The sequence below is a fragment of the Helianthus annuus genome, chromosome 5 (genome assembly GCF_002127325.2).
Source record: "Helianthus annuus cultivar XRQ/B chromosome 5, HanXRQr2.0-SUNRISE, whole genome shotgun sequence".
NCBI classification, from domain to species: Eukaryota; Viridiplantae; Streptophyta; class Magnoliopsida; order Asterales; family Asteraceae; genus Helianthus; species Helianthus annuus.
The window spans coordinates 20,992,794-21,018,590 of record NC_035437.2 but is presented as its reverse complement, the minus strand read 5'-3'; the positions used below and the strand labels follow the sequence as shown (position 1 = coordinate 21,018,590).

The window sequence follows — 25,797 nt, the reverse complement described above, 5'->3', positions numbered from 1 at the left end:
ATACGAGGGGTTAAAAGCGTCAACGTTGAAATTTAAGACTTTTCGATGAACGTATGAATAACCGGGGACTAAACAAAGTTGGCTTATGACTTGGGGTCCTTAAAAGTCAAGTTTGGGGGTTTAAAGTGCAAGAAATGAGCTTAAAATCAAGTTTGGAAGGACCAGGGACCAAATGTGCAATATTTGAAACTTTGTAACCGGATCAGACATTCACACGAGGCGCGTAAGGTCCCTATGGATCCTTACGCGGGCCGCCTGAGGACACCAGATGCAGAAAATGTGCACATCTGCCTGTTCCAGCCGGTTTAACCGACTTAGAAGTCTGGTTTTCAATACTTGGAGCTTGTTTGATGGTTTTAAGGAGTCTAGGGACACTTATAATGATCCCATAACATTCACAGACTTATTTGTAATGATCTTGATGATCTAAGAAACCTATATAAGGCCTTAAGTTGTGTTCTTCAAATTGCTCATTTACTTGCAACTTCACAACTCACTTCTTGGAGGTTCCTGGGGCTCAAGCATCTTTCCTAGTGATCATTAGTTGTGCTTAGGACTATTGTAAGTATGCTTAACCTCCTTTAATTCAGTTTTGCTTAGTTTATTAGCGTTTAGTCAAACCGTCGTAATTAAGGTTTGACTTCGTCATTAATCTTAATTGCTCCAGTCAAATTTCATTTTGAAAGTACCTATGAGTTGGTAATTATGTGGGCATTAAACCCTTAAAAGGTCACCCTCTGATTCCCACTCTAATTAGGTCAATTGTCGAGTCAAACTTGATTATAAAAAGTCAACAGAAAGCTAAATTTCAAATAAATGCATAATTAGCAATGTAGAAGCTATGCAACCTGTTTTGACATTAATATAACTTGGTAATTAATGTAAGAACATGTCTAAACATGTTCAACTCGACAATTTTCAGTTTAGGCTAGGTTCGGGACCGAAAGTCGCATAGTTTGACTTATGCTTTGACTTTCAGTTCTGACCCGTTTGAGCATGATTTAGGAATGCCTTAAAGCTTTATTAGGACCAAGTAACCTATAAGTATAACCCTCTGAGATTATACAACTTGGTTCATTAGTTATCCGATTCATATGCATGATTTCGTTAAATGCTTAAATGTTGACTATTATGCCCTTATGACCTTAAAATGTGAATTTTGAAAATATAAAAGAGTAGAAACCTTAGGTACTGATTTATAAACTCATACCTAGAATTTGACATCAGTTTGAGGTCTAGATTAAGAGTTACGCTCAACAGCGTAATTAGAAAGCTTTTTAGTAATTAAATGGCGTAATTAGCATATAGCCTATCTAAACCCAATTTTGATACCAAAATTTTTACCCACTAATATAAAATAATATTTTGGGATTTTTGGAGATTTTTTTTTATTTTTAGGCTGATCATAACCTAGAGTTCTAAGCTTAATTCAGTAGTTGTCGGTTTTACCCCTTTTAAGCTATAAAATAAGTTTTACCAAACCTTTTGATACCAAACCTTTTTCTACTGATCTAATATGATAAATAAAGTATTTTGAGCCTTTTGGAATAATAAAAATATCAGCTTTCCTTTAAGAACCCGGAAATAGCTCAAAATCGCCATTTTAAGCGTTTTTAAGCATTTTAAACGCATAGTATGTATTAAAACCATATTAGATATATAAGACTTGATACCTACTGATGTTTTAAGTAAATTTCTATACTTTATCAGTAAGTAAAAGTTTTGAAGTCAGATTTCCAGATTTGACCTTTAAACCTTAGGTGAAATTACCAAAATGCCCTTTCGGTGCATAGTACGGTTAGAAATGATAAATTTCACATATAGATTATACCCTACTGATATAACTTAGTAAATTAAGTATTTTTACTGATTACATCAGACCCGAAACTCAGAATTATATTTAAACTCTTTTATAACCTTTTAAATGACCAAAATGCCCTTACGGGGCATAATTTGAGTTTAAATTCATTTAGGGCATAATAGAAGATATCTTACTGATGTCACAACATATTTAAGGCATATTAACTTAGAAAACTTGTATATGACTCTTGTGGTTACTCGTTACGCACGTTTCGCGTTCGGATCGGCGTATGTAACTAGTTTGCATATATTAGCCGAAACGGGTCAAACCATATCGTTTTTGTCTCAAAATCCAGAATGTGTTTAAGTTACCCATATTAAACAAGTAGGCAAGCTTGTCGGGTCAAAACCACATTCTAAACCGGTCTTCGCTTTATCATGCGTTTGAACCGTGTCTTCCTTTTGAAAACTAACCGGTCTAAGTCTAAGCTTAATTAAAGACCCGTTAGGATTCTAATAGGTTATTAAAAACCTTCGTTCCAGATTAGGAGCCCAGTAAAAGCTACGTGCACTTACTGTATTTGATTTATACTTTGCTCAGGTAAATACCCTTAACTTATTTTCCCTATACGGGCTTGGGATACGGTACTATAAAAGTACCGCTTGGTCGGGTGTATGTAGTCATTTAAATCGTATTGTGATTGATGTATTTACATAACCTGTTTGATATGTATTATTTGGTGTATGGCCCTTGGGGGTTAAATGACCATGTCCCGGATATCCTTGGCATCATTCAAAGAAATGGCCACGACCTAAGCACGGGGTGTAGGTGTACACCTGATAGATGCATTATGTAAAAACTGATATCCCACTATAAGGAATCATCCTTGTGGGCATTATACTTGTGGCGTGTCAGTTAACTTAAGTCCGGCCCTACAAACCGGCCCTAATGGACGACAAATGTGTAAAACTGTATACAAGATTATTTTGAATAATTGTCCCAAGTTATAAAATATTTTGAAGTTATATGCTTATTCATTCACAACAACTTCTAAACTCATCTCTGGAGGTAACTGGCCTTGGGAGAAGATTGTGAAGTGTAGAAAAGATAGCAAGGACCCTAAGTAAGAGTTCTAATCCTTGTTTAGTTCTTTTAATTAGCTTTCAAAACAAAACGTCAAACCGTCGTAATTAAGATTTGACTTCGTCATTAATCTTAAATTGTCCAGTCAAATTTCAATTTGAAAGTACCTATGAGTTGGTAATTATGTGGGCAATAAACCCTTAAAAGTGCACCCTCTGATTTCCACTCTATCTAGGTCAATTGTCGGGTCAAACTTGATTATAAAAAGTCAACAGGAAGCCTATTTTCAAATTAATGCATAATTAGCAATGTAAAAGCTATGCAACCTGTTTTATCATTAATATAACTTGGTAATTAGTGTAAGAACATGTTTAAACATGTTCAACCCGACAATTTTCAGTTTAGACTCGGTTCGGGACCGAAAGTCGCATACTTTGACTTCTGCTTTGACTTTCAGTTCTGACCCGTTTGAGTATAGTTTAGAAATGCCTTAGAGCTTTATTAGGACCAAGTTACCTATAAGTATAACCCTCTGAGATTATACAACTTGGTTCATTAATTAGTTCAACAAAAGATATCACCCTGGAAGTGTGTGCCAATTTGTTAATTATCAGACTAGTTAAGCTCTGAATATAGAAAATCATTCGAAGGAATCGAATGTATCAAGATCAGATAGCTTAAAGCTAAAACCTATTTAAGGAGCTTGGCAGAGCTCGCCATGCATTACACACTAATGATTTAAGGATGTGTTTCACCAATATGTCGAGAAGCATTATCGCATAATGATATGCAGATTTATGATATGATGAGAAACCTTTATCGATTAAGGATCGAAAGGTTAAGAAGCTCCAAAAAGGGTACATATACCTATTATAGAGGTCAACTTGGGAGCTTGAAGAGGCTCCAGATATGCAATAGAAGTTAAGTCCATTATGCGACAAAAGTACTTCCAGCATTTTAGCAAATCTCGAGGTCGAGATTTCTTTTAAGGGGGTGAGGATGTAACACCTCGTAAAATCACGTCCAATAATATATCAACACGTGTCATGGACTTTAAACGTATAAAGAATTACTTTAGAGGGACTAAAGTTGACAAACAAGGAATCTACGTGTGTGAAAGGCATAAATTGTGAAACTAAAACGTTAACAAATTTGGTTCAGTTTCAATTTTCAACATTTTAGCATTGATAGTTAATAACTATAACAGTTACTAATTGTTGACTTACAACTTATCTTAAAAACCGTTAAAACCAAACCATAAACAAAATAAAATATATCTTCAAGAATATATGGTATGAAAACATATTTTATCTTAACGAGTTTCTTGAACCCATGCGTTGTGGCGGGAACACCAAACCGAACAAAAAAATAGACTTAAAGATGTTGAATCACGCACTCGTGTTGCTGGGTGTTAACTCATCAAATTTAAACCAACAAAAAAGTATAAATAAGTCGAAATGATAACAAAATCCACATAAAAAGTCGTAAGGTTAAGTAAACACACGATAAGCAGATATCAAATATCAAAACATATACGAAAAGATAGAAAATGAAACCTAAAGAGTTAAATTGAGATCTTTTAATTCGATAAACATTATGGGCATTCATACTAAAATACCAGTTACTGTTAATTTTTTTCCCATTAATATGAGCGATCATCTGTTAAAGATAATGAAAACGGTAAATCAACAGATTCATCAATGTGTCCTACTCATATGAGGCAATTATTTGTTAAGAGAAACAAACAATAATAAAAATTTGATTTTCAAAAACAATAATAAAACCAAACATGTCTCGTATCAAGTTAAGAGCACACATCACTAACCTAAGTTAGACTTTATTTCACACACCACAAATAAGACAAAATAGCTATGCAAGAAGTATGAGTAATAGCATTAAGAATGAAAAATTGAATAGTAAAATGAAGACACAAACTTAAGTTACCAATTAATATAGGGAAAATAAAAAAATACATAAAACTTAACCTAGAATATATATGAAACTTAGTTTTTAATAGAATTAGTTTTGCTATTTAAAAAAGAGGTAGCGGCGTAGCTTATTGCCCGTCTATCATCTATTTCGATGTAAATTCATAGCACGATAATATATAAATAAATTGTAATAAATGGTAAAAGAAGTTAACCCTTAAATAGTTTAATGTCCATCTAACATTTTTTAAGCTCTCAATTAACAAGCAAGCTACACACGTAATCTCCCATGGTCATGCACTCTACATCTTCTCCAATTCACTGTTTTTATAGGCACAAGTTTAGGTCACACCATTACAGCTGCTTCATTTGACCCATAAATACCCCAAACACCAACACTTTTTCTTCGGTGATCTCTCTCTCTTCAAAATGAGGGTTTTCAACAAGACTTTTTGCATGGTTAAACCAGCTGACCAAACATGGTCCGGTAAGCTAGCCTTATCAGAACTAGACCAAACCGGTCTCACCACTCATGTCCCAACCATATACTTCTACAAACAGTCCCCTGAGGATTGGCTCATTGTCTTGCAAACCCTAAAAGCTTCACTCAGTTCTACCCTAGTTCACTTCTTCCCTTTAGCCGGCCGCCTATCCTTCATCACTAGAGGGCGTCTAGAGCTCGATTGTAATGGCACAGGAGTCCAGTTCCTCGAAGCTTATGCGGACGCAAATCTAGCGGATTTGGATAGTCTTTTACCTTCACCAGTTTATCATCAACTTATTCCTTCAATAGATTATCAAAACACGCCACTTGAAGAAATACCATTGCTTGTTTTACAAGTCACAAGGTTTGTTTGTGGAGGGTTTAGCCTCGGTTTAAGCATATCGCATGCGGTTGCAGACGGGCAAAGCGCACTTCACTTTGTCTCCGAATGGGCTAGGGTTTCGCGAGGCGAATTGGTGGAAACACCACCTTATCTTGATCGAAAAGTGTTACGAGCGGGGGATCCTCCAAGGACATTAAAGATGGTTAACCATGAACAATTTTGTCCTCCCCCGGTCCTTATCGATGGCGAAAACGAGCGAGAGAATGAAACAACGGTCACAATGTTGAAACTAACCGCAACCCAAGTTGAGAAACTAAGAAACAAAGCTAACCAAATACAAAAAAGCGAGGTGAGCCGTGGTTTTACTCGGTACGAAGCTATAACCGCGCACATATGGAGAACATCATGCAAAGCGCGTAAACACAAACCCGAACAACCAACCGCATTAGCCTTTTGTGTCGATATTCGAAACAAAATGAGGCCTCCATTGCCACAAAAATACTTTGGGAACGCTATAGTAAACATGATTGCCACCGGATGCTCGGGTGAGATAGTTTCAAACCCTTTAGGATTCGTTTCGAGTAAAATAAGGGACGCGATTAAGAACGTCGATGATGAGTATGTGAACTCGGTTATCGACTTTTTGAAGAATCAAGACGACTTATCACGGTTTCGAGAGTTGATACCAACAAGTGGTGATGAGGGACATTTTTATGGAAATCCAAATGTAGGGGTGATAAGTTGGTTAACGTTACCCCTTTATGGTGCCGATTTCGGGTGGGGGAAGGAGGTTCATATGGGTCCGGGAACACATGATTCCGATGGTGATTCTTTGATTCTTCATGGGAAAGATGGGGATGGATCGTTGGTTGTAGCATTGTGTTTGCAAGTGAGGCATATGGAGGAGTTTAAGAAGGTGTTTTATCAAGATATTGATATGTAATGATGGGTTAAGTACTATAAGAGGAATATATATAGAAGATCTTGAATAAAAGTTATAAGAAAGTGAACATTGTGGCTACCTAGGACGAAGTTATATGATAACACTTGAGGTTATATGTGGATGTTGCTCTTTCTAGTTGATTCATAGGTCTTCATTTTTTATTTAAAGTTTATGTAAAAGTAATAGAAGTTATATATAATAAGAAATATGTATATGGAATAGTTTTTTGTAGGTAAAATTGCATACCATATCTCACTAGTACAAAAGTGATCAAATGATGCGGGTAAGTTTCAAATTAATAGAAGTTTAACCCTTTTTGTCATTTTGTTTTCTTTTTTTTAGAACGGTTGTTTTTTTGTGTTAGGCCACCATACTCCCCAAATTAGAGAGCCCTATTGCCTCACTTCGGCCAGACTCCGTATCGGGGAAACTCATCGGTACAAATCGGGGATTGCCACCAAAATAGTTTTGTTATCTTTTATAATTAGCTTTCTTTAAGAAAAAAATGTTTTCTCTTCAATTTTTCTATAAAACGTTTCAGTATACTTAGTATACTTACTGCATTTTATGATGAAATTTAAGTTGATGTGCGTTTTCGCAGTGTCATGTGGTGCTTCATTGGTATAACATTGAAGTTGATGCCACATGTGGCGTTAATGTTTTAGGGTGAAGGGGGTGCTCACCTAATAGGTGAGTCCCCTCTCTTACGCCAAACCAATCCTCGTGTGCCACGTCAACTCCCCTCTTAAACTCCCCTAACACCCGAAATTGATGGCAGCACTCCCCTCTTAACTCTCCTTATTTTTTTATTCAAAAAAAAAAAAAAAAGAAATAAAAAGTTTGATTAGTTGATGCTCAGCTGGCCCACCAACTTTCCCCTCTCCTCCATCGGTGAATCCATGCCCAATTCACACCCCGATTCGGGACCCCGCAGTGATGGCGGCGGTGTTCCCGATCGGGGAAACCTATCACCGCATCCCCTCACCGAAGACGCCCGTACACCCTTACTCATTTGTTTTAAACGTAAGAAACTCATCGTACTATTAATATTTTTTATAAAGTGTTGATCCATGCATGTTAATAAATTTTTTGAAGTCAGAATGAACTATCAAATTAAGATTTCACAGTTTTAGCATTCAAGAATCAAAACTCCCTTATGTTTTCAATAAACCGATAGTGTACCAAACCTAATCAATATCGCGTGAACAACTTCGGTACTCACGGTACATGTTCTCATTTTTTATGGTTTCCATTTCCGGTAACTTCATTTATCATTGAGTATGATTTTTCTCTTGCATTTGTACCGATACTCATAAGTCCCAACTCCAATATCAGTTTATTTTTAGGCATTCAAGTCTTATGAAGATATGATGGAATGCGTTCAAAGCACATAAAGAACCAAAATGACTCCCAAGAATCCAAACGTACAAAAAAAAGCTAGTGTTATGAATCGTAAAGAAACATAAAAAATTATTCATTTTATGTATTGGATACCTTGAGCATAAGTTTGGATACCCCCTAAGTACAAAGATAATAAGAAGATAATGTGATTACATGACCAGAAATTTTTTCTCCGATGGATTTTGACTCAGTGACGACAGTTTAGAAGTGATTAGGTTTAGATGATGAAGATGGCACAAAAACAAAAGACTGCACCCTATTTTGTTATTACATGGGCTTTTTCAAAGTCATGTTTGTGGCCCATATCAAATTATAATAAATCAGCTATTTGTTAAATATTGTTTGGGCTGGACTTGAACGTTCAAACACTTCACATTTAACATCATTGGTGTAATCGACATTCATTTTTTGTAGGTATACTAGCAGTTGCCCCGCCCGCGTTGCGGGACGATGACCGAATAATTCTCAATCAATTAAAAAAACACTACGATAATTTTGCTAGTAAAAAAAATAAAACGATGATAAGACCGTAATTTTCGGCTCAGGGCAAAACTGTAATTTTTCTAGACTAATGAGCGAGTGTTAGATAGCTCCTTGACACCGAAAAAAATTAAACGGAGTCAACCAATTAAAACAAAAAACTATTATAGTTTTGCTAAAAAACTAAAACAATGGGAAAAACGTAATTTTGAACTGGGTGCGAAATCATATTTTTCATTCAGGGATAAAATCGTAAATTAAATGGACCAATGAGGGAGTGGCAGACAGCTGCCGGCATGACTGTAATTTTCACTGGGGCCAAAATTGTAATTTAACCAGGAAAACAAACAAAAACGATGGAGAAAATGTAAATTTATGTTGAGGGCAAAATCGTAACTTGGTTGTGAGAAAAAAAAAAACCTAATGGCAAAACTGTAAATTTAAACGGGTCAAAATCGTAAATTTGAACCGATGGCAAAATTGGAATTTTTAGCTGGGTGCAAAAGCGTAAATTTATTTTTATGTGGGGGTAAAAACATAATTTTGAACTGATGGCAAAATCGTAATTTTAAGGGAAATAATTAATGGCAAAACTGTAAATTTAAACAGGTCAAAATGGTATTTTTGAACCGCGGACAAAATTGAAATTTTTAGCTGAGAGCAAAAACGTAAATTTATTTTTAAGCGGGGTGTAAAATCATAATTTTGAACTCATGGCAAAATCATAAATTTAAAGCAGGATAAAATCGTAAATTTATTGGGCTAATAGGAGAGCGTCAGGCAGTTATCTGGCACTATTCTTTTGCTGCCCATGTGAGCCAATAGATGGCTACCACCGTCCATTTCACCCAATAGGTAAAAACCACTATTTCCTTTGCAGCCCATGTGAGCCAATAGATGGCCAGCACCGCATATTTTATCCCGTAGGTGAAAACCACTATTCCCTCCCCTTGAAATTGTATACGCTGAATGTATACGCTGAATAATGAATAATGTATACGTTGAATAATATTGCAAACTTAAAGAATATATAACAAATCTCCACTTTAATTTATGTAATATTTTCTCTGATTTAGTATTATAAAAATATGCATTTATTTTGTTTTGTTATTGTTTTCATTTTATTTATTTACTCTATTACCGTTAATATTTAATACATTTAATTTAATGTAGAGATATTTTTTTAATAAACTTTTATAAAAAAAACTCAAAACAAATATTGATTGGTAAATATCTAGCTTACACAGCACCTTGATTGGTAAATATCTAGCTTAAACAACACCTTAAAATGACTTTAGTTGTCGTAGTACATCTTAAAAATAATAAATGAATATAATTTTGTGTATATAAAGATTACACTGTGAACCCAGTCATAAATGTCTAGTCATAAATGTCTAGTTCTGCTAGAGCAAAGGTATTCTATAGGAGTGGCAAAATGGATGGGTTGGGTAGGTTTGGGTAATGGGTTAGGATGGGCATGGGTTAGAATGGGTTTGGGTTAGAATGGGTTTAGTAAGAAATGGGTTAGAATGGGTTTAGGTCAAGATGGGTTTTTTTTGTCAAGATATATTTGGGCATGATAAAAAATTCTAAGAAATCCAAAAACATATAAAAAAATCAAAAAATAATAAAAAATTCAAAAAAATCTAAAAAAACCAAAAAAATAATAAAAAATCCAAAAAATTGTAAAAAATCAAAAAAATTCAAAAAATTCAAAAAAATTCTAAAAAATCGAAAAAATTCTAAAAAAATCTAAAAAATCCTAAAATCATAAAAAATTATAAAAAATCCAAAAAATAATAAAAAATCCAAAACATTGTAAAAAATCAAAAAAATTCAAAAAAATAAAAAAATCTAAAAAAATAAAAAAAATCTAAAAAAATCAAAAAATTCTAAAAAAATCAAAAAATAATAAAAAAATCCAAAAAATTCTAAAAAAAATCCTAAAATCATAAAAAATTATAAAAATAAAAAAAAATTCTAAAAAATCCAAAAATTCAAAAATATCAAAAAAAATTAAAAAACCAAAAAATTCTAAAAAATAAAAAAAAATAATAAAAAACTTCTAAAAATTTTAAAAAATAAAAAAAATTCTAAAAAAAAATCCAAAAAATTCTAAAAAATCAAAAAAATTCTAAAATATAATAAAAATCCAAAAAATCCAAAAAAACCAAAAAATTTCAAAAAATAATAAAAAATTAAAAAATTCTAAAAAATCAAAAAAATCAAAAAAACAAAAAAAAAATCAAAGAAATTCTAAGAAGTAAAAAACTCTAGAAAAATCAAAAAAATTCTAAAAAATCATAAAATATTCTAAAAAATAAAAAAAAAACCTTAAAAATCCTAAACACATTTTTATAACTTTTATTATTTTTATGATTTGTTTTTGAATTTTTTGTAACTTTTTATTTTTTATAACTTTTTATAAAATTTTGGATTTTTTAGAATTTTTTGGGTTTATTATTATTTTTTTTATTTTTTAGAATTTTTTGGTTTTTTAGAATTTTGTGATTTTTTAGAAGTTTACTTTATTTTTTGTTAATTTTTTGATTTTTTTTAGAATTTTTTGGTTTTTTTGATTTTTTATTATTTTTTTATTTTTTAGATTTTTTTTTTACTTTTTAACATTTTTTTATTTTAAAGAATTTTTGGATTTTTTAGAATTTTTTTGATTTTTATGATTTTTAAGAATTTTTTGGATTTTTTTTATTTTTTTATTTTTTAAGAATTTTTTTGATTTTTATGATTTTTAAGAATTTTTTGGATTTTTTTTATTTTTTTATTTTTAGAATTTTTTTGGATTTTTTATTTATTTTTTATTTTTTTAGAATTTTTTTATTTTTTGGATTTTTTTTTGAATTTTTAATATTTTTTTGATTTTTTAGAATTTTTTGGATTTTTAATTTTTTTTTTGATTTTTTTTAGAATTGTTTGGATTTTTTATTATTTTTTTGATTTTTTAGAATTTTTTGGATTTTTTATTATTTTTTTGATTTTTTAGAATTTTTTGGATTTTTTATTATTTTTTTGATTTTTTAGAATTTTTTGGATTTTTTATTATTTTTTGGATTTTTTTAGAATTTTTTGGATTTTTTCTTATTTTTTTTGATTTTTTATTATTTTTTGGATTTTTTAGAATTTTTTGGATTTTTATTTTTATTTTTTAGAATTTTTTTTATTTTTCTGATTTTTTGGAAAATTTTTATTATTTGTGAAGCCAACATGTACGAACACTCGAATAGGATGAAAAATCTGATTGTGATGCTCTTTTTGAGTTATCCATGTACCCTGCGTAATATCCATCATAACCCACGAATTATTTTAAATAGATATCATATAACCCATCTTGACCCATCCTTAGTTATTTCTTAACCCATCCTAACCCATTCTCTTTTTTAAAATGACCCAAAATAACCCAAAAAACCCAAATGGGTTTTATTTGCCAGGCCTAGTATTCTAGCACAAAAGGGACCAAATTGGATTTTAGGTTAAGGTTTAGTTACTAATTTTAGTTGTGTATTTGGTTGTATGAATGTACGCTATTTTTTAACACTGAATGAATGTACGGTAAAAAAAAATTAAGATGTCCCTGAATCCTTCTAGTTCCGGCCACTGGTTATTACTACCCTCCACCAATAAAAAAAGAAAAGACGATCCATATAAAAATGCAAATTAACATTCAAATTGATTGATAAAAAAATGTAATACACTCTTAATTGAAAAAGGGCCAGATTTTGGCAAGCAAGTGTTATAGTAGGTAACGAAAAATCATTGATGGGATCAATAATTAAAAAAAAAAAAATGTAAAGGGGTGAAATTTGATGAAAAGTAAAGGGGTTGTATTTAGCCCACTTCTAAAATACCATAACTAAGCGTCAATGGTTGTGGAAAGAAGTTAATAAAGCGCTAATGGAACGGTGGGGCAACCAATGACATGTTGGCACGTCAACCCCAAATGAACATCCTAAAAAACTAAATTACAAAATCATTGTGAGCTTTTTTCTAAACACGATGGATTTAACGGTAAGTGATATCAAACTATAAAAGGTCCTCTCCATGCCCACCAACATCTTAAACTACGTATCATTTGTAGTATTTGATGTTTCATATCAACAAATTTTGTATGATTTGCCCACGTAAAACTCACAAAGTTTAAAAATGCATGTAATTAAACATAACAGAATATGGTAAAAATTATTAAAGGTGTCCATTTCTTGTTTGAGATGTTTTGATATAAATTTATTGCAGACCAATCAGTTACGTGTTAAAAAAACGACAAACCATTTATTTTAACATCTTAATTTTGTCACCAATGTGATTTGAATCTTCACCACATTGAAAAGCAAAGATTTATCCAACACCTTGATACCGGCCATGTTAATTGAGTTGATCGAATTGATTCACATTTCGAACCGTTTATCTTTTTCTCTAAATATAATAAAGATGGGTACATGAATATTATATTTTATTATATAATAACGGCAAATATCAAAAGTATAAAAAATAATAAAAAAACAACCGGTTACAAATTCAAACCGTTATTCAAACCGGTTCCAAATTCCATAAGACAAAGTGTAAAGTAAATTATATAAGCTTGGACCAGCTTAACCAATGTATTTGCTTCGATTAAGAAAATTAAAAATTTCCAACCATTTATGAACAAAATAAAGTGAGATATTAACCTTTTATACATTATGAATCTCGAATAAATACCATTGAGGTTGGTGCTTTAATGTGAGAAAGAGAGTTTATACTGTAGGGATGAGCGTGGTACCGGTATCGTATCAAACCGGTACTGACATTGAAAATACTAAAAAGTGGGTACCGGTACCGAAAAAATTCGGTACGAGAAATTCGATATCAATACTGATACGAGACCGATACGATAACGATACCCAATACCAAATGTTCGTACCTAGTTTATAGTATCACCTAACCTTGGAAGGACACAACTTCAAATCCAACAGAAAAAAAATGAAATTTCTGGTTAAAAAATAATCTCAATTAAATACTTCATTGATTAGATTCTTTTGTATACTATTTTTAATTCAATCACGGCCCTTTTGCAATAAACTTATATTTTTTAAATAAACCAATAGATTTAAAAGCTTTTAAACGGCGATGCAAGCATCTCCAATATAGTATTGCCATTTGCAAAATGATTTGTCATATTCTTCCTAAATAATACTTCAAAAAAATCGTCTTATGCTTTTACATAACATTGTGGAGTTATAACCACCAAATTTAATAACACCTAGACACAACAAAAACCTTTCAAATTCACAATTTTTTCACATACCAATAAACATTGTAGATAATTTTTAAACTTTTAAGAGTATTTATGAGGACGCACAAGTTTCAAATCTCAACACTTTAATGCTCCGATAATCTATAATCAAAGGTGTGTCTAAACATACCACGTACTAAACGTTCGTCTAAACATACCACCAATAAGGTACCCACGTAAGAGGGTAAATATTTTTAACGAACCGTTACATTCGTCGCAAAGGACATACCAAACGTGGTCAAAACAAGAACAACCCAAACAATATAACACCAAAAATATTCATCATCATCAACTCATTAGCACCATCAATCAATCGCAACATCCAACATTACATGATTTTGCTAACCAAACCCAAAAAAAAAAAAAAAAAAAAAAAAAAAAAGATAACCAAGCATCCCCAAAAGTGGGACAACTCAGCAACGTCATCTCATTGAACCCAAATTAATAACAAATCACCAACAAATTTGGGGTTCAAGGATGCATAAAAATAAAAGATTAACAAAAACCTAACTCTAAACATAACCCTACCCCCAATTGAATCAAACCCTAGCTTTCTGCTGCAACAAAGGTGTAAAGCTACGGCAACTAAAATCATCAACATCCTTAAAACAATACTTAGAAGAAGAAGAAGAAGAAGAAGAATCTATCGCTAACCCATCAAACATTGCAACAAAATCATCCAAACCAAGATTCATCAACCCGATCTCATTCCTCTCCAACACCTTCACCAACCGTTTAAAAAAACCCACATCACACGGAATAATTAATCCACCGGTTGTTTGAAATCCGAACTCTTCTTCCGCTTTGTTGAGCAGTGAGAAGAACACAGGGAGGTTGAGGAACCGCGTCGGGATGATGAAACGACGGCGTTCGGGTCCGACGTAGACGGCGAGAGAGCCGCCGGATGGGATGCAGCGGCGGCGCCAACGTTGCATGACTTGTTTTAGTTTGACGATTTGGCTGATTTTGTTGGGGTTTTTCGCCGGAGATGACATTGGTCAGATTCCAAGGGGTGTAAGGGGAAGGAGAGATGTAGAGGTTGATAAAACAGTTGGTACGGTTTTTATTGTGGTTTTAAACCAATCACATGTTTTGTGATTTTTAATATTATTATTAAGTGTAGAGTTATTATTGTAACTAATATTCCTCTCTATAATATAATATAATATAATATTATATGCTTTATTTTATTTAATATAATATAATATTATATTCTTTTTTTTTTATTTAGAGTAAAATCTTATTTTAGTCCCTGTGTTTGTACCGTTTTGCTAATTTAGTCCAAATGTTTCATTTTTTACCTGTGGGTTCAAAAGGTTTCATCGTTGTCATTTTAGTCTCATTGGGTTAACTTCATCTATTCTTTCTGTTAACGAAAAGACCAATTCGGTCATTTTATATGTAATTCTATTAACTAGAAAGGCAATTCGCCCATATAAAATGACCGAATTAGCCTTTCCGTTAACGGAAAAATAGATGAAATTAACCCAGGAGCCTAAAATGGCAACAGTGAAATCTTTTTGAACCCACAAATAAAAAATAAAACCTTTAGACTAAACTGGCAAAATCACGCAAAACACAGAGACTAAAATGACATTTAACTCTTTAATTTAAGATAATAAGAGTATAAATGCATAATGTATTTTGTGAGGCGTATAATTAATACTACCATGGTTAGTGGAGAAACTGTCTTGAAAATAGTTTATAAAAATAGTAACATACTTTCTAGAAGTTATTATTTTAGATTATAACTCTGAACTTGATTAGGCATTTTTAGCGATTGTTTGTTAAGATTTGTGTTGTGGTTGTTACATGCTACTTGGATTATATGGTGGCTACATATGAGTTTTTTTCTAAACTAGTGTTAGTGAAAATAGCATTTACTATTTTAGTGTTTTTTAAAAGCTATTTACTAAAATGGTATTTTTATTTATTTTTTATTTATTTTTTCTTTTAAACAACATATATACTTATTATTGTTTTTTCTATTCAATCAATCCATTTTCTGAAGTTTTATTTTATTATTATACCTTTCTTTCAATCAACCCAATGTCTTTTTAATTTTCAACCAATTTATTATTTTTTTATATATTTGTATTTGCCTTTGCTTGTAATCAACATAAAAAACTTATTACATTTTTTTTTAAATTCAATCAATCCACTGTCGCATTTTTGTTCTTATATTATAGCCTTTTTTTCCCAAACAGCCTAATATGTTTTTGCTAAATCAACCTGTGAATCTTTTTTCTATCTCGTTATATATATACATTAGTATTAAGCCCCTGCGTTGCAGCGGTTGTCGTAAAACTGTGTTAAGTAGTAGCAATACTATACCATTGTCAGCGACCACCAACATCGGAAAAGCTCGTAAAAACAAAATAAATAAAAACGGGAAAAAAATAACGCCAAGCGAAAAGCAGACGTAAAATCTTTGAATCACGCACGCTCGTTGCTGAGAAATTAAACCGAAACGTAATACATAGAAAAAAATAACTAAGTCCATCCAGGACCCACGTGTTGAACGAATTTGTCAAACACAGAAAAATACGGGAAAAATATACGAAAAAATTTTGAACCCCACACGCACGTTGCGGTGCGTTAACTCACAAAATTTAGAACAAAATGAAAAACTTGGGAAAGATGAAAAGTATGGTGGACCAAAATTGAAATTAAAAAAGAGTTGGGATTAAATTGCAAAAGCTGAACAACTTTGGGCTAAAAGTAAAAAAAACAAAGGGTCTAAATTGCAAAATTGAAGTTATTTATTAATTTTAGATAAAGATAAGAATAAAAATAAGTGATATCTATATATTGGTTATTAATTAATTTTAATATTAAAAGAAATTTATTAAACAAATATAAATAAAATTATGAGTTTGAAGGAGAGAATGCCATGTGGCATTATTTAGAGTCTTTTATTATAAGTTAGATTATTCATCCCAACCCATCTCAAGACAAAATATATAGAATCACTCAAAGTAAATGTAAACAATGAAATAAGAAACATAAAAAAACTAATCAAGCACTAAAAGTAAACCAAGTGCATGTCTCAGTACAAATACAAACGAACATACAAATGTCGAATAAAAACGAGCCGCTACTGGTCTCAATATCAAACAAAATAAAAGAAATCTTGACAAAGAAATCCGATCTACAAGTTTTAATCTTTGATTAGTTTCTTTATGTTTAAACTTTGATTAGTTTTTTTATGTTTCTTAATTCATTGTTTAAATTTACTTTGAATGATTTTTGTAGCTGGTCTACGACGTGGGTTGGTTGAACCAAAAAACTATAACGAGATGGAAAAAAAAAACATTAATAGGTCGACTGAAAAACAAACACCTTCGGTTGATTGAAATAAACGGTATACTTGAGTGATTGAATAGAGAAAGATATTAATAAGTTTATAATGTTGTTTAAAAGAAAAGATATAAATAAATAAAAACACCATTTTAATAAATAATTTATAAGAAACACTAAAATGGTAAATATTTTTTCCACCAATACTCGTTTAAGAAAAAACTCACCAGATATTGCTAGATTCAATTAAACATCATTTGGTTTCTTTCATTTGAATCGGATTTCAGTTTTAACCAACTTTAACCATGGTTGGCTGATGGTTGAGGTAAGGTGGGCGATCGTCTAGGGTAGAGGTGCCCAAAATGGGTTTTTTTAGAATTAGAACAAGTAGGGATGAGTTTGGTACTAGTATCGAAAATCGTCAAAATTGGGTATTGGTATTGTCAGTACCGAAAATGCCCTGTCAGGTACCAATATTTTAAGTAAAAAATAAGTAAAATACTGTACCAAACCGAAAGTACCAATCCCGATTACACCATAAAGTTGGTACAGGAACCGAAAATGATTCGATACTGGAAATTCGGTACCGATACCGAGTACCAAATGTTAATCCCTAGGAACTAGGTCTGGTTTTGGTCAACAAAGTCAACAACCGGTTCTGGGTAGGTACCACTTCTGGTATGTTCGGGTTTTTTACCGGGTTTTGACTAGTATGGCCGGTCTTTTTCGGGTTTTGAACAAGTAGAGGTGGAACCGATTCCGGTGGTTTCGATTCAGTTCATTTTCCTTCGCCCGAGTCTGAAACTGGTATGTGATCGCGATTCAGGCAAGGCAAGAACCGGTTCCAGGTCAGGTTGGAACCGTGTTTTTTGTGCACCTCTAGTTTAGGGCTACTCACCCATTGGATCCAAAATTTTAAAATTTTTTTCATTTATTTTATATATACAACTTTTTTAAAAAAAAAAATAATGCATATAATTAAATTGAAAATTAAGACCTAATATGTTTTTGAACCCATTAAAATATTTTATTTTTAGTTTAGGCAAATATAAACAAATAAACTCAATTCTCATTTTAACTCAACTTAACCCAATATAATGTTTTTTTAAACACAAGAGCTAAAAGTCTGAAAATAAGAGAAACAACAAATTGGCGAATAGAAGTTCACTTATTTCACTCGCTTGTTGCTCTCGAATTTTCAGGAATTCTTAGAAACGGTGTTGGTTCTAAGCCTACACGATAAATGTAATCATCTTTGCTTTACATTTCTAAGCTTAATGGTGGCACGCCTCCAGAAAACGTATCTAAAAGATCATTATTCTCATCTAACCGTGAACTCCCAACTCATTGTGGTACCCTTGAAAAAAGTGGACTTTTAGCAATCCTACATAAATTTCATATTGTAGTAGAAAAACTATTAACCTTTAATCAACTTGAACAAGACAAGAAACAACATTGCTTCAAAATCAATTTCCAGCAACACTCTAGAAAACTTAATGGGTTTAGATTGAAACACCTCCATAGGCTATTCTAACAATTAACAAACACCCAAAAAAAACTTGTTTATTAAAAAATGCATATCCACTATTTTGAATTTTAATACTATAAATAAGATTTATTATTATTATCTTATCTAAACTGCTTAACTGACTTTTAAAACGTGAAATAAACAAATTCAATAATCAATTTCACAACTGATTATTCGATACCATTTGCATGATTATTTTTCTAAATATAAGTAAACTAGGTTAGAACCCTGTATTTCACAACTGATTATTCAATACTATTTTGCATGATTATTTTTCTAAATATAAGTATACTAGGTTAGAACCCTTGTATATTATACGGGTGACGAGGTATGATGCGGAACGGCTAACCTGACCGGGTCATTACCTATTATTTTACTATAAATACTTAATTACACATGTTTATTCCAGAATGTTCCATTCTGCATGAATAAACCACGTAACCAAATCCCCAATCTTTTGGGAAGATCGTGCAAATCCCTAACTTGTCGGAGCCCATCATAAGTTAGAGGAAACCCTAATGGTAAACTATAAATAGAGGTAAACATCAAAGGTACGATTCATTCTGCTCTCGTTTACCCCCTCTCTCTACACATATTCTTTTACTCCCAAAACCGAGACTTATTCTCACGCCGGAGGGTGGTTATAGGAATAACCTCATTCCTGTAACGAGTCCTAACGGTGTTTTGTTTTACAGTCAGCTGTTCGGATGGCCAAAGAGTTGAAGTCCTAGCCGGAGCTTAGTGTCAAGGTCAGTGTTTCTTCATTGGCGCCATCCGTGGGACCCTTCGGTAACAACAGCAAACTCAGACCCAATGGCAAGCGATCAGAACACAGCAACAAAACCAAATCAAGCAGTAATAACCAGCAACCCGTTGCTGGTAACGAGTTCTGTGGTCACTACCATGCCGGCCTCACCCGCCATAACCAGGTCTCTAGACCAGGAGTTTGAAGCAGAAGCACCACCACCTGGGTTCGCAAGCGTCTCAGTCGCCCCCTCTAGGACGATAGCTGTAGACCCTCTCTCATAAACCTCCTGGCAATTACGACCCGTGGTACCAACCACAGCAACCACCATCGTTTCTACCTCAGCATCGACAACAAGTGCACAGACTATACGTCACAGCACTATGCCCGTTATCACATCCGCGGGCCCAAGTATCACTACACAGCAGATGAGCATGGCTCAATACTATCAGCCGCCAGCCACATACGCTATGTCGTCGCTGTACTCAGCGGCACTTACAGCAGCATTGTCCACGCCACCCCATCAGCCAGTGATCATGCCCACTGGAGGTATGAATGCTCCAGTCACACCTGGGAATCAAGCTTATTTTCCAGGATACTACTATGCTCCTCCTTACGGGTACCTACCACCATACAACAACCAGACGTATTCACCGCAGATGACAGCGAAGAGTTATGCTCAGCAGCCGCCATACGCTGCTTACATGCCGCCTTGGTGGTCTTTTCCAACATCACAACCTACTTATGGTCAATCCCCGCCTACGGCGGAGCCTGTGTACGACAGGGGAAACACTTCAAGACCTCGTTTCTCTCCAAATGGGGGTCCAGCTCTACACTCAACATCACCACAGCCAACCCCCTGTTACCCAGGGGATAAACCAGGGCGGAGCGACTCAACAAGTAAAGCCCATTAACGGGGAAGATGACGACCTTACCAAGCCTTACAAGCCTACAGACGCCACTTTCAGGTCCAAGTTTACAAGGAGAATTGCTGAAGCCCCGATCAAAGAGAAACCTAAGATACCCCAAACAGTGGGTAAGTTTGATGGTTTGAGTGACCCTGATGACCACCTCAACTTGTTCAAACGCTGGTAGGGGCGGCACGAGTATGGTGGGATAGTCTCCCCGTTGGGGAGATTGACAGTTTTGAAGATTTAGTGGCAAAGTTCCAGCTGCAGTTCAGTCAGCAAAGGCGACACACGAAAGACCGAAACGAACTCCTCCATATCAGTCGGCGAGACAATGAGACGGTGGAGAGTTTCATCGTCATATTCAACAAAGAAAGCCTGGCGATCCCCGGCATAACAAATGATCTGGCGTGCGGTGCTTTCCTGTAAGGAGTAAACAATAACAAGCTGTTAAGGACACTATATGGAAGGGATGTTGTACCCTCCACCATAGATAAAATCCTGAGAATAGTCAAAGTGTATGTCACACAAGAGAAAACTGTAGCGGCCAGTCACGCCGCTAGCAGGAAAAAAGAAGCACAAAAAAGCCAAGAGGTTAGAGAGCAGCGAAACTCTAAACGCAAGAACAGAGGGGACAGGTTCCAGAAAGGCGACAGTCAGATTCACGATATGACAGGTCCAGGAGTTCATATTCAAGAAGCGAATCCTCCTACAAGTCAAGATCTGAGTACCCCAACCTGAGCAAAACGCCGGCAGAAATTTTGGCTTCTGAGAACCTAAATTCAACCCTCCCAAGCCGTTGAAAGACACACCCAATAAAGATACCAGCAAATACTGTGAATATCACAAGGGCAGTGGCCATGACACCAACTATTGCTATCATTTAAAGAAGCAAATCGAATATTTTGTGAAGGCGGGTAAGTTGGCTCACCTGGTTCGCGATATAAAGCAAGGCCCGCCCCCCAACAAAGATGATGCAGACAAATGGGTGGGTAAAAGGCAGTGGGAGCTAAATATGGTACACACCGATAAGGGAAAGAGAGCTAAACGGAGTTTCTCCACATTCGAGCCCTGGATGCTGGCAACCATAACGGTCGAACCACGTGTTGAGGACTTACACCTCACCACTGACCCCCTGATCATATCCGCCGCTGTAGGCGACTACAACATGAGAAGAATTCTGGTAGACACAGGGAGCTCTGAAGACATAATCTATGAGCATTGTTTTATCAGGATGCAACCAGAAGACAGAAAATTGCTCGAGTCAGTACACGCCCCCATAAAGGGGTTCACCGGAGAAAAGGTCGGTGATCCAATCGACCAAATTACCTTTCCAGTAACATTCAGACACGCCCCCCGGGAAAGGACCATACTCCTCACGTTTCTTGTGGTACGCGCTGAATCCTACCACAATATAATCATTGGAAGCTTCCCCCTGGGAAAACTAGACGCTATAGTTTCCACGGTGCGCGGGTTCATAAAGTTTCCCACACCATGGGGGATTGCAACGGTCTACCGAGACAAGGTTGGGGAAGTATTGGATACAAAAAGATGTCGGCAAGGACCTACAGGTGCAACCGGTCCAGAAAGGTGGGTTTTGAGCACGCATCACCTCGAGCAAACAGTCACAATAGGAGACGGTCTCTCTCCTGAAGTTAAAAACAACTTCAAACAATCGCTAAGGAGAAACGCCGATATCTTCGCCTTTGAACACTCTGACATGACCGGGATACCCCAGGATAAGGCAGGGCACAAGCTAGCCACGCCCCCAGGCATTAAGCCAGTCGCCCAGGGAAAGCGTAGCATGGCCCCTGATCGAAAAGCAGCAGTAGTGAAAGAAATACGAAAGCTGGTCGAAGCTGGAATCCTCAGGGAAACTGAATATCATACATGGGTATCAAACCCTGTGATGGTTAAAAAACCAGACGGCACATGGCGGATGTGAATTGACTTCAAAGATTTGAACAATGCTTGCCTTAAAGATGCCTATCTGCTTCCCGAGATGGATTTCAAAGTTGACTCTCTGGTCCCTTATAGGTACAAGTGTTTCTTAGACACCTATAAAGGTTACCACCTGATCAAAATGTCAAGAGAAGACGAAGAAAAAACGGCGTTTTACACCGATATAGGCATCTTCTGCTACACCAAAATGCCTTTTGGTCTACGAAATGACGGGGCCACTTATCAACGTCTCATGGACAAGGCCTTTGAAAATCAAATTGGCAGAAATTTAGAGGTTTATGTCGATGACCTAGTGATCAAGAGCAGGGAGGAAAAACAAATGCTCGAAGACATCGAGGAAACCTTCCAAAAGCTGAGAGAATACAACATTAAACTCAACCCCAAGAAATGTTCATTCGGGGTATAAGAAGGTAAGTTCTTGGGGATAGTGGTCACCCGAGACGGCTTTAAAGCTAACCCAGAAAAAATAGCCGCTATAGCGGGAATGCCTTCCTCCAGAACTTTAAAGGAGGCACAGGCGCTGAATCGCCGTTTAGTGGCCATAAACAGATTCTTGGCAAGACACGCCGAGAGATCTTTGCCATTTATAAAAACGTTGAAAGACTGCCTTAACAAGAAAAACTTCAAATGGACCAGCGAAGCAGAATAGGCCTTGCAAGACATGAAGCGGTTCATTGAAAAGCTACCTATGTTGACAGCGCCATACCCAGAAGAACTCTTAAAAATGTACCTGGCGGCAGCCCACAACGCGGTAAGCGCGGTACTCATGGTAGAAAGAGATGGCAAACAGACGCCCATATATTACATTAGCCAGGTATTAGCGGGACATGAAACGTGGTATCCAACACTTGAAAAATTGGTACTTGCTTTAGTCCACGCTACACGGCGTCTCCGAAGATACTTTCAAGGGCACCGCGTGCAAGTCTTAACAAATTATCCCCTACAGCAAATCTTACACAAACCAGAAATCTCTGGAAGATTGGCCAAATGGGCGATTGAGTTGGGAGCCCTAAACGTTGAATATAAAAAACGAACAGCAATCAAGGGACAGGTGATCGCCGATTTCTTAGCTAAGATTCCTGACGGAGAAGTGATACAAGACCCCGTGGTCAAAGACATACCCGAGTCTAGCACAGCCAGGCAAACCTGAAAGTTATACACGGACGGTTCTTTCAATGGAAAAGGATCTGGGGCGGGCCTAATGCTGATAAGCCTAGATGAAATAAGATTGATGTATGCCATGCGGTTTGACTTTGAATGCTCCAACAACGAAGCAGAGTATGAAGCACTGCTAGCAGGCTTGCGAATGGCCCAGTCTATGGAAGCAACAAGGGTCGATGCATATGTTGACTCTCTATTAGTCAATAACCAGGTGAACGAGACCTATGAAGCCAAGGATAAGACGATGGCAAAATACCTGGCTAAGACCAAGGATCTCGTAGCTTCTTTCGACAGCGTCACACTTAATCATGTCCATCGGGGAAAAAATCAAATAACTGACGCCCTGAGCAAGTTAGCTACCTCGGGCATAGAAAAGGAAGTAAAGATGGAAACGCTACAAGCACCTTCCATAGAACACCGGGAAGTGTCTTCCGTCACAACGGAAGAGCCCTGCTGGTACACTCCAATTCTAAAGTTCCTCACAAAGGGGGAATTACCTTCCGCCAGAGGCGAAGCCCAGAAGATACAAACTAAGGCATTGCAATATGAGGTGAACAACGACGTCCTATACAGGAAGTCGTATTTGGGACCACTGTTGCGGTGTGTATCCCCAGCGGAAGCAAAGTACCTGATCCAGGAAATACACGCTGGCATATGCGGTATTCACGCCGGACCTCGGGTAGTTGTTGCCAAAATCCAAAATGCCGGATACTATTGGCCCGTGATGCATGAAGGCGCGGTGGACGAACTCAGAAAATGCCGCAGTTGTCAAAAGTTTGCTCGACAAACACTCCTCCCTAAAAATAACTTAATTCCCGTCACGGCGGCCTGGCCTTTTCAAAAATAGGCAGTCGATATCGTGGGACCATTCCCGCTGGCCCCAGAGAAGCTAAAGTACTTAATAGTGGCGATTGATTATTTCACCAAGTGGGTTGAAGCAAAGCCTTTGGCCAAGATAACTGCTGACAATGCCAAGAAATTCCTATGGGAACACATAGTGTGCCGATTTGGATTACCGCTATACCTTGTAAGCAACAATGGAACACAATTCATAGACAGGGTCTTACAAGATTGGTGTGCAGAGCTTCAGATTCAACAAATCTTTACATCGATCGCACATCCCCAAGTAAACGGCCAAGTGGAGCGGGCAAATAAAAGTTTGCTTGATGGAATCAAAAGAAGGTTAGGCTATGAGGAGAGCTCTTGGGTAGAAGAATTTCCAAACGTCCTCTGGGCACATCGGACCATGCCTAAGACAAGCAACAACAAAACCCCCTTCAGCCTAACCTATGGCGCAGAGTCAATGATACCCGCGGAAGTTGGGTTACCATCGCTGAGGCACGTACCTACTAATGATGTTAATGACAGGCTCCTTCGGGAAGGCCTAGACCTCCTAGAAGAACGGCGCAGGGCAGCCGCCATCAGCGAGTTAAAATACAAGAAAACTTTAGAAAAGTACTGTAACCAACTGGCACAGCAAACTTTCAAGGAAGGCGAGTACGTCATGCGGGATAATGAGGCCAATCGAGCGGAACCCTCAGACAAACTAGGACCTAACTGGGAAGGCCCCTACATCGTCCAAGAAGACCTATGAAAAGGGGCCTACAGCCTATCCAGGCTCGATGGCACAGCGGTTCCCCGTAGCTGGAACGCTGCTCAGTTGAAGAAATGTTACATGTAGACTCCTGCCCCTAACGGCGGGATTGAATGCTCTCTTTTTTAAACAAGTGTAATCCATCATTGACGATGTCTCTTTTTCTTTTAAGTAATTGAATTAATAAAAGTTACTTTTTTATCTTTTATTACTTACATGCACAATATCAATTACCATCGCATTTATACTGCATATTACGGTGTAAAAAATCACCATCGCATTCAAACTGCATATAATGGTAAAAAATATCTCTGACACGAAATACTTTTTCATATATAAGTCAGATGACCAAAACTATACAGCACTAAGAGTGGGTATCTTGGTAATAGATACATTAACCACTACAAAAAAAGATAGGTATTTTGGTAATAAATACATACAACTATCTTACAAAAACCAAATACTTGTCCCTGCTGCTAAATACCAACATATGGGAATACCAAAAAACGAACATGTTCTACTTATTTACATCTCGGGAAACATTGCTTACACCTCTGCAGGGGTATACAATGCTTCACCATAATACTCCAATGGATGAGGATTGATGATCAGATCATCAATATTCACCTGTCTACCGGAGAAGCCGACATCCTCCGATCGCCAACTGGGTTCGCACATCGGCGGCCACCCCGACGTCGTTCATATATTTCCCTACAACGTTGGACATACTCGGAAGGAAACGCTTGCATCAGGGTGTCGGCCGATAGGAGAGCCACACCTACTTCAGCCCTAGAAGGGCCGTCTTCTTCGATACTCTTACAAGACCTGTTTATCCGAGGCATGGTATCA

At 35.8% G+C, this 25,797-nt stretch overlaps 3 protein-coding genes across 3 annotated transcripts; 2 read left to right on the top strand and 1 right to left on the bottom strand.

Moving 5' to 3' along the window:
* The first annotated feature begins 5,216 nt into the window (after positions 1 to 5,216).
* LOC110942795 (spermidine hydroxycinnamoyl transferase) lies at positions 5,217 to 6,781 on the top strand. The gene has a single exon (XM_022184559.2). It carries the CDS (start codon positions 5,242 to 5,244, stop codon positions 6,580 to 6,582), a length of 1,341 nt encoding a protein of 446 aa, XP_022040251.1. The 5' UTR covers positions 5,217 to 5,241; the 3' UTR covers positions 6,583 to 6,781.
* A 7,508-nt stretch (positions 6,782 to 14,289) lies between these two features.
* On the bottom strand, positions 14,290 to 14,745 carry LOC110942796 (auxin-responsive protein SAUR50). Its single transcript, XM_022184560.1, has one exon. The coding sequence runs from the start codon at positions 14,743 to 14,745 to the stop codon at positions 14,290 to 14,292; it is 456 nt and encodes a 151-aa protein (XP_022040252.1).
* A 6,501-nt stretch (positions 14,746 to 21,246) lies between these two features.
* On the top strand, positions 21,247 to 22,176 carry LOC110942797. Its single transcript, XM_022184561.1, has one exon. It carries the CDS (start codon positions 21,247 to 21,249, stop codon positions 22,174 to 22,176), a length of 930 nt encoding a protein of 309 aa, XP_022040253.1.
* The last annotated feature ends 3,621 nt before the right edge of the window (positions 22,177 to 25,797 follow it).

Bases quoted from the DNA above. Each gene is read 5' to 3' on its own strand.
- LOC110942795 (XM_022184559.2), top strand. From the start codon at position 5,242: ATGAGGGTTTTCAACAAGACTTTTTGCATGGTTAAACCAGCTGACCAA.
- LOC110942796 (XM_022184560.1), bottom strand. From the start codon at position 14,745: ATGTCATCTCCGGCGAAAAACCCCAACAAAATCAGCCAAATCGTCAAA.
- LOC110942797 (XM_022184561.1), top strand. From the start codon at position 21,247: ATGGTACACACCGATAAGGGAAAGAGAGCTAAACGGAGTTTCTCCACA.